At 47.3% G+C, this 9139-nt stretch overlaps 1 protein-coding gene across 1 annotated transcript; it reads left to right on the forward strand.

Annotated features, from left to right (window-relative positions):
* The first annotated feature begins 3188 nt into the window (after positions 1–3188).
* On the forward strand, positions 3189–7298 carry LOC147096219 (tumor necrosis factor-like). Its single transcript, XM_085974125.1, has 4 exons — positions 3189–3365; positions 3496–3538; positions 3969–4034; positions 6165–7298. Exons 1-4 carry the CDS (start codon positions 3189–3191, stop codon positions 6575–6577), a joined length of 699 nt encoding a protein of 232 aa, XP_085830251.1. The 3' UTR covers positions 6578–7298.
* Positions 7299–9139: the final 1841 nt, after the last annotated feature.

Below are 9139 nucleotides of genomic sequence, written 5' to 3' on the forward strand. Positions count from 1 at the left end.
TGTGTGAGCTGACAGGTGCTGGTATGCCTCTAATTGCAGAACCAATGGTAGGAAATTCCTCCCCGACTCCATCAGTCAATGAAGGTAAATGCAGGAGATACATGTTTACCCATTACAAAGCACTAGACAGGTGTATCAAATCCAACTCCCCCGATGGTCCCCCTCGCTCAGGAACATGTCATATCCTTTCTTAAAGGAGTGCAGCATACCCACACTGACAACATCCTTTGATAACCATGTTTCCATGGGTAACAACCCATGTAAGAAAGGAGATACTTTCGGATATCTAACTGATGTTTTGCCTGTGTGTTTTGTGTGCAAGCTCTCCAGTTCACTATTTTCTCTCTGTCTCAAACATCTTACACAAAGTTACCACATCCAATCCTGTCATAACTTTCATAACTTTAATTCAGTGAACTGTAATTGAATCTTTGCAAATTTTAGCAGACACCTCTTTCTATCTCTGTAACCTTTTCCAGCCCTACAACCCTCTGAGGTCTCTCCACTCTGCTAATTCTGGCCTCTTGCACATCCCCGATTTTTATCCCTCCATTGTAAGCTTGTTGGAACATCATGGGGAGCACAGCCAGAATACTTCGCACCGTAACATTGGCCCTAGTCTACTCTGCTGCAGCACACTGCTCTGCCTCATGCTCCTACAGCCAACACACAACGATGGTGGAGGTGCAGCTAAATGCCTCATAGAGGATGGTGTCACTGATGCTTAAGTAAACTCCAACTGAGTGGCTCCTGGTGCTGTCCCACATTGCCCCACCTGCCATTCGCCGTGATGCCACCTTGGTCCGTGAGATGGCAAAAATCACGAGCAACATCGACCTTCCCATTGATGAAGACTTGAAAAATCCACCATGAAAGCTCTTAAAATCACACTGGCCATTCTGTGAAACAACAGCCAACATTCATGCAGCTGGTGTCAATCCACTGTCCAGATGGAAGGAATCGTGGGACACCTGCAACATAAAGAGCCAACACCTCGTCACTGACTCAACAGCAGAGGTCCCTGGCTTTGACCTCCCTCGAAGACAGTGGACAGCGCTCAACCCAATCCGCACAGGGTATGGGCGATGCAGCTACCTGCTCCACAAGTGGAAGATGAAGGACAACCTAAAGTGCGAACGTGGCCATGAGTTCCACACCATGGAATGCATCACATCAACCTGCCCACTAAGATCTGTTGCGGGAGCCACCTCATTTCTCCACTCGACATTTCAGGTGGCCATCGAAGCGATCCCATTATAAGCTTTTCCCATCATACTGAAGTAGTAGTATCCCTTCATCATTGGCAGCTGTGCCTTCAGCTGCCTAGGACCTCAGCTCTGTAATTCTGTCCCTTAACCTTTCCGCCTCTCTACCTATCTCTCCTCCTTTAAGATACTCCTTAAAAAGCAGAACTTTCCTCCAATGAAATTTTGAGACAACCAAAGCCATTGCCTTCGGTCCCCTCAACAAACTGCATTCTCTAGCCATTGACTCCATCCATCTCCCTGGCCACTGTCTGAGGCCGAACCAGACCGTTCGCAACCTTGGTGTCGCATTTGGCCCTGAGATGTGCTTCCGACCACATTTCCACTTCATCACCAAAACCGCCTACTTCCACCTCCATAACATTGCCTGCCTCTGCCCCTGTCTCAGCTCATCCATGCCTTTGTTACCTCTGGACTTGATTATTCCCATGCGCTCCTGGCCCGATTCCCACCTTGCACCTTCCGTATATTGAGCTCTTCCAAAACTCTGCTGCCCGTCTCCTAACTCTCACCAAGCCCTGTTCACCTATTACCCCTGTGCTCGCTGACCTACATTGGCTCCCGATCCGGCACCGCCTCAGTTTTGAACATCCCATTCTTTTGTTCAAATCCCTCCATGGCCTTGCCCCCTCCCCTGCCTCTGTAGCTTCCTCCAGCCCTCAAGCCTCCGAGATAAGAAACATAAGAACATAAGAAATAGAGCAGGAGTTGGCCATTTGGCCTTCGAGCCTGCTCCGGCATTTAATGAGATCATGGCTGATCTTCTACCTCACCTCCACTTTCCTGAACTATCCCCGTATCTCTTGATATCCCTTAATATTCAAAAATCTATCGATCTCTGTCTTGAATATACTCAACGACTGAGCTCCTCCATTTCTGGCCTCTTGAGCATCCCCGATTTCCATCGCTCCACCATTGGTGGCCGTGCTTTCAGCTGCCTAGGCCCTAAGCTCTGGAATTCCCTCCCTAAGCCTCTCCGCCTCTCTACCTCTCTCTCCTCCTTCAAGGCGCTGCTTAAAACCTACCTCTTTGACCAAAGCTTTTTGGTCACCTGTCCCAATATCTCCTGATGTGGCTCGGTGCCCAATTTTGCTTGATTATTGCGCCTGTTTTACTTGGCTTGGCTTGTTTTACTACATTAACGGCGCTATATAAATGCACTTTGCTGTTGTAGATTCAAGGCTCGACAGTGGGCGAGGATTTGAACATTGTCCTCTTCACCCGTCGCCCGGCGCTGCTCTAAGACCACCGTTGAGAGCTCTTTCTAGCCTGACGCCCCTTGGCTCTCTCCCGAAAACACTGCAGTCTCGGCTGCCTCCTAGTCACTCTTGCTCTGATGGAATGAATTCATCGCTCTCCCAGTCTTGCACCATTGCCGGTGCCACGGGCGTGAGTGGTCACTGTGCACGTGGGTGCTCTACCTGTGACCATTTCAGGAGCGCGCTCAAAGCCTGGCATGTTGTCCTCTCACCCAATTCGGTCACACCAAGTCAACCATGCACCAATCCGTCACCTTTTTCTGTTGTTGTTGCATTCTGCCTCTACCCCCCCCCCCACCCACCCGCCATCCCTTCTGCAAGCGCAGCATTTCCAAAGCGACAGTGTTTCGTTTATCCTAGAGCCTGCAATGTCTGTGTGTCCCTGCCGTATAAAAGCGAGAAGGTGCAGATTTTGGGGGCCCTTGTCAATGAACAGTGTGGGATCTGAGGGCGAGATTTCACCTCCTGTATGTGGGGGCGGGGGAGCCCGAAACTTTCCAAGTAGATTGGCATTTTCTATTCCGATTGACGAACACCTACTCATGGGTTCTTCCAGAATGATATGCTATATACAGACACAGACCCGTGTACAACTGAGAGCCAGAGGGTAGGTGGAGAAGACAGACGGCTGGTCCCAACAAAGCTCCGACTGACACCTGAGACCATGAGTAGTGAGCAGAAGATGGTGGACCTTGAGAAGGGAGGAGTGGTTCTGGTCAGGCAGTCAGACTCGAAGAGGAGCTGTTTCTGGCCGGCTTTCTGTGCGATGGCTGTTCTGGGCTTGCTGGCTGTGTCTTCCTACCTCTTACTCTGTCAACTTGGAGTTCTATCTTCAAACCAGGTGCGTAGCTGTATTCAGAGCTTGGTATTGTTCAGCTTTAGCCGAGCGAGTTAGTCCACATTTCACATTTTAATCTCTTTCTTGTTTTCTGCAGGAAGTATCATTGAACTCAGAGCCTGCCCGATCACAGGACTTGAGGAACCATTCAGCTGTGACAGTTCCTGTTCACAACGGTGAGTGCTCTCTCTATCAATCTCTCTCTCTCCCTTTCTCAATCAATCTATCTATCTATCTATCTATCTATCTATCTATCTATCTATCTATCTCTACCTCTTTCTATCTCTCTCCATGTCTCTCTCTGTCTCTATCTATCTTTATGTCTGTCTGTCTGTCTGTCTCTCTATTTCTCTCTATCAATCGCTCTCTCCCCGTTCTCAATCGCTCTCTAATTCTCTCTAGCTCTCTGTCAATCAATCTCTCTCTTTTTTTCTCTCTAACTCCACCTCTCTATCTCTATCTATCTTTCTGTCTCTCTCTCACTATTTCTCTCTCTATGTCTCTCTCTCTTTCTCTCTCTCTCTCTCTCACCCTATCTCGATATCAGTCAGTTTTCGGTGCCTATGTGTCACGATAGCGACTGAGCGTCCGGCCTTTCTTTTCCAGGTCTGCCTCCTCTCCTGAAGCAGCTGGGGAACGACCCGAGGGGGAAAATCGCAGCTCACCTGACAGGTACGAGACTATTCTTGATATTAATGGGTTTTCAAAAGTTATCAATGGAGGATTGATTTTGCTGGCTAATGTGTACATTTCAGCCAATAATCGTCAAAGTATTTGAACTGAAGTAGATGGGGGAGATAGAGAGAAACTATTTCCGCTGGTGGGAGGGTCCAGAACAAGGGGGTAGAACCTTCAAATTAGAGCCAGGCCGATCAGCGAGTGATGTCAGGAAGCACTTCTTCACACAAAGGGTAGTGGAAATCTGGAACTCTCTCCCCAAAATGCTGTTGAGGCTGGGGGGTCAATTGAAAATGTCAAAACTGAGACTGATAGATTTTTGTTAGCCAAAAGTAATAAGGGTTATGGAAACAAGGCGGGTAGATGGAGTTAAGATACAGATCAGCCATGAGCCAATTGAAGGGACAGGCTCGAGCGGCTGAATGGCCTCTTCCTATACCTATTTAAGTCATTATCTGACGACGGAATAGAAGGGAGATTTTTCTCATTGATAACATCAGCTTGTCAGGTAGTGTATTGGAACGCTAGCCATAGGTTGAGTTCCCTATCTCAGTCTTGTTACTTTGGGGAACATGGGAAGTTGAGGTCCAGCTTCACTGCACTGGGGGGGGGGGGGTGGTGGGCTCGGACATATCAGAGGGACAATCATCGCCCAACAAGTCAGCTCCTAATTGTAGAGTGTGGAGAGCATTACATTCTATAGGGGTTTCAGAGGGTGAAATGGGAAAGACTATTTGCTCTGGATGGGAAGTCAGAAATGAATGATCTTCAGTATAAAATTGACACTGATAGAGCAGGGAGAGACGTTCGAAGAACTTCTGTAATCAGTTGTTTATTGGAGCATGGAATGATTTCCCACAGGCAACAGAGTCATTGCATCTCTTAATTGAAAAATGGATTTGATGCAGAAGCTATGGGGAGAGAACAAGGGCAGAGCAATTAGCTTTGGTTTACTCTAGCAAAGAGCCAACACGGAAGCCGAATGGTCTCCTTCTGTGCTATGAACCTCTACGGTTCTGTGTGTGTGGCTCCTGTATTTTCTGTGCCCAGGCAATCCAATAGGCCCATATGCAGGCACAGGGAAATCTACCCGTCAGTCTCCAAACTATTTTCCCACCTGCCCTACTATATAGGCCACAGATGGCACATGGATGAGGTATACTGAAAGGGAGGTCAGGGTCGGGAAAATGCCGTTGTAAAGCCTGGGTGTGCTGGATGGCCCAATGTTGTAAGCACTGTTGTGTCAGGTCCACTGGGGCGAAACTCTGCTTTCTCCTTTAAGTGCAGTGCTGAGGGAGGGCCGCACTGCCGGAGGTGCTGTCTTTCAGATGAGATGTTAAACCAAAGTCCCCTCTGCCCTCTCAGGTGGATGTAAAAGATCCCATGGCATTACTGGAAGCAGGGTATCCCTGCAATCCTGGCCAACATTTATCCCCCAACCAACATTACTCAAAAAACAGATTGTCTGTCTGGTCGTTATCACACTGCTGTTTGTGGGAGCTTGCTGTGCGCAAATTGGCTGCCGCGTTTCCTACATTACAACAGTGACATCAAAAGTACTTGTTGGCTGTGAAGCGCTTTAGGACGTCCTGAGGTGGTGAAAGGTGCTATAGAAATGCAAGACCTTTCTGTCTTTTCTTTTCTAAGCTGCCTTTAAGGAACCAATGTTAAATGTGTTTGCACAGCCTTAATCCAATTGTTCATGGCAGAAAACAGCCCGTCATTTAGCACAAATTGCCAGATTTGATGTGCGGGTTAGGTTGATTGGCTATGATAAATTGACCCTTAGTGTTACGGGGATTAAATACGTGGGGTTACGGGGAATCGGGTGGGATATGTGTTGGTGCAGGCTCGATGGGCCGAAATGGCCTCTATCTGCACTGTGGGGTTTCTGTGATTTGTTTTGAGGCGATCCAAGATAGCTTGCGTTGGAAATGGAAAACACTCGCATTTGCGCAGTAGGGGCAGAACAGCTTCGAAAGAGCCACGAAAGCGAACTTAATATAAAATAGATACCAAAGTGGCAGCACATCGTTTGAGAAAATGACTATTTGCAAACCATGTGACTTATTCCATTCTTACATTGTTCCCTCTCTCTCTCTCTCTCTCTCTCTCTCCTCTCAGCATCTAAGACCTTGAAAGGAAAGAAGGTGATTTGGCAGAATGATGCGGACTCCACCTTCGCCGAGGGGGTGGAGTTCAGGGACAACAGTCTGGTCATCACCACCCCTGGTCAGTACTTTGTCTACACCCAGGTGGTCTTCTACAACAAGGGATGTCGGGACAAGAGCATCTTTCTGAGCCACGAACTCGCCAAGCTCTCGTCGAGCTATCCGGAGGAAACCTTGCTGCTGAAAGCCACCAAGTCGGCCTGCCACTACGGCCAACACGGAGAGCCCTGGTACAAGACCTCCTACCAGGGAGCCGTATTTGAGTTTGATGCGGGAGATCAGATCTTCTCCAGGGTTAGTGAGGAGGCGCTGGGATATGTAGACTCCGCCCAAGGAAAGAGCTTCTTTGGAATATTTGCGTTGTGAGGAGTTCGAGTTTCTTCTTGCGAATGACGAGCAATGATGACTGATGGAGAACTTCCAATTGAAATAGAGTGGAAAGTGTTCAGGGCACATTGTCCTATCCGGCACTAATGGGACAGAAACTAATCTCTCCGACAATTTAGCCCTGCCTTGTTATTTAAATGCTACCCAGCCCAAAAATTGCTGTTTGTGATATTGGTGTCTGAAAGTGTATGATATCGCTCTGTGCACTGCCTTAATGCACTGTCGGAGGTGCCGTCTCTCGGGTGAGACGCTAAACCATGTCCCCCGTCTGCCCTCTCGGGTGGATGTAAAAGATCCCATGACCACTATTTCGAACAAGAGCAGGGAAGGTCTCCAAGGGTCCTGGCCAATATTTGTCCCTCAACCAACATCACTAAAAAACAGATAATCTGTCCATTATCACGTTGCTGTTTGTGGGAGCTTGCTGTGCGCATTAGGCTGCCCGTGTCCTACATTACAACAGTAGCTACACTTCAAAAAGTACTTAATTGGCTGTAAAGCGCTTTGGGGCATCCTCAGGTCGTGAAAGGCGCTATATAAATGCAAGTTCTTTATTTTATTTTCTGTTAATGCAAGCATCAACCGGCTCAAAATAAATAGGTTGAGGCGGTCTGTAGCATCAGGTTGGGTAACATGCTGCGGCAATATTGAATGTCCGCGCACGCTTATTGTAAACAATAATTTCTAGGCTGTACATATATTGAAGATGTACAATTGATTGGGATGGTGCAGTGGGATCCAGCACTGTCCGTATGCCGAATGAGACAGAGGTCTGGTCCCTGCTGTTGTTGCTAAGGGGCTCGGGGATGATAATCCCACTCTGCATAATCTGATTGTTCTCCTTTAAGGAAAGCCTATCATCAATTTAATTTATGACAGATGTTATTTAAACTGGAAGAGACCAATCAGAAAGCTAACAGATATCGGGTCTGATTCTCAGACTGGTTAGCCTGTTGACTAGTTTACACCCGTAGGGTCTTGTGTCTCGCATCACTATATTTATGTATTTAAATTATTTCTTATCTGGGATGGTTTTATCTGTTATTTATTTGTTGGTACCTATTCAGCTTCTTTTTCCTGGCATCTCTTGCAAGTACAGGTTCTGGGAAACCTAAAGCTTCCACATATGCTAATCCATCCACATTCCCTTGAATACAGAAGATCAAGGGTGAACTAATCGAGGTGCTTAAGATAATTAAAGGATTTGAGAGGGTAGACAGAGAGGCACTATTGCCTCTGGTGGGGGGAGTCCAGAACAAGGGGGTAGAACCTTAAAATTAGAGCTAGGCCAATCAGGGGTGATGTCAGGAGGCACTGCAAAGGGTAGTGGAAATCTGGAACTCTCTCCCAAAAATGTCATTGAGGCTGGGGGCTCAATTGGACATGTCAAAACTGAGACTAATAGATTGTTGTTAGGCAAGGGTATTAAGGGTTACAGAACCAAGGCACGTAGATGCAGTTAAGATACAGATCAGCCATGATCTCATTGAATGGCAGTACAGGCTCGAGGGGCTGAATGGCCTCCTCCTGTTCCTATGTTCCATATTGAGCTTGAAGTTTAATGAACTTTCTCCTCTGGAAACATAGCAGGGGTAAACACAAACGGTCCCTATTAGAGGGGACCCCTTGGTTCAGTAATGCTTAACACCCTCGTCTAACAAAACTCTTATCAATCTCAGTTTTGAACATTTTCAATTGAACCCCCCATCCCCCACCAGCCTCAACAGCCTTCTGAGGGAGAGAGTTCCAGATTTCCACGATCCTTTGCGTGAAGCAGTGACTATCTTCTTAATGCTGTGATCGAGCTTACATTTGGCCTCGTATTGGGGCTCCTGGTGCATTGTGGGATGGTTCTTCTCCTGCACCCAGCGGTTGCGATGGTGGAAGGACATCTCCCACAAGGCATAGAGCCCATCATTGTCCAGCACATGACCTACAGACTGGGGAGATTATCTTTCAGAGAGCCGATGGGTGTCAAAGAGCCAACACAGCTCCGATGGCCCGAATGGCCTCCTTCTGTGCTGTATCATTCTGTGATCCTATGAATAGTCCGGACAAAACGGGTTTTATGTTTGAGATTTTTCACATATTGTATTGTTTAACAATAATTGTTTACAGTGTTGAATGAAGGGCAGTATGTTTTATGTTAAAACGTGGTGTTTTTTGGAAGGACCAAATGTTGGGCTTTGTATTTAAACAGGTTTTAACTATGAATAGGCACTAAATAAATGTCATGGAGGGTTTTGATGCTGGAACTGTTCTATTCTGTTTGTGATCGCACTTGTACATTTTGCTCACATGGCTTTTACGGGAAGCACACCAATCCAAACGGCCTGTTGGTAGCATTCTACCTGCTCAGCCACCATGTCCCCACACTCTGAGACATACGAGAAATGCCCCTTTGGTCCATCCAGCCTGTCCCATATAGTTGTGATGCCTTGTGTATCAGACACTCCCTACCCATCCAGAGCCACGTAATCTCCCGGGAGAGGTAACAAAATCTGAGGAGAAAACCAGGGCAGCTAGTCCAGGAGATCACAT

Source organism: Somniosus microcephalus, unplaced genomic scaffold (genome assembly GCF_052327205.1).
Source record: "Somniosus microcephalus isolate GS21.2 unplaced genomic scaffold, FLI_Smic_1.0 unresolved_chr1, whole genome shotgun sequence".
Classification (NCBI taxonomy): Eukaryota; Metazoa; Chordata; class Chondrichthyes; order Squaliformes; family Somniosidae; genus Somniosus; species Somniosus microcephalus.

Bases quoted from the DNA above. Each gene is read 5' to 3' on its own strand.
- LOC147096219 (XM_085974125.1), top strand. From the start codon at position 3,189: ATGAGTAGTGAGCAGAAGATGGTGGACCTTGAGAAGGGAGGAGTGGTT. The intron at 3,366-3,495 runs GTGCGTAGCTGT...GCCCGATCACAG, and splicing joins GAGTTCTATCTTCAAACCAG to GACTTGAGGAACCATTCAGC. The intron at 3,539-3,968 runs GTGAGTGCTCTC...TTTCTTTTCCAG, and splicing joins GACAGTTCCTGTTCACAACG to GTCTGCCTCCTCTCCTGAAG.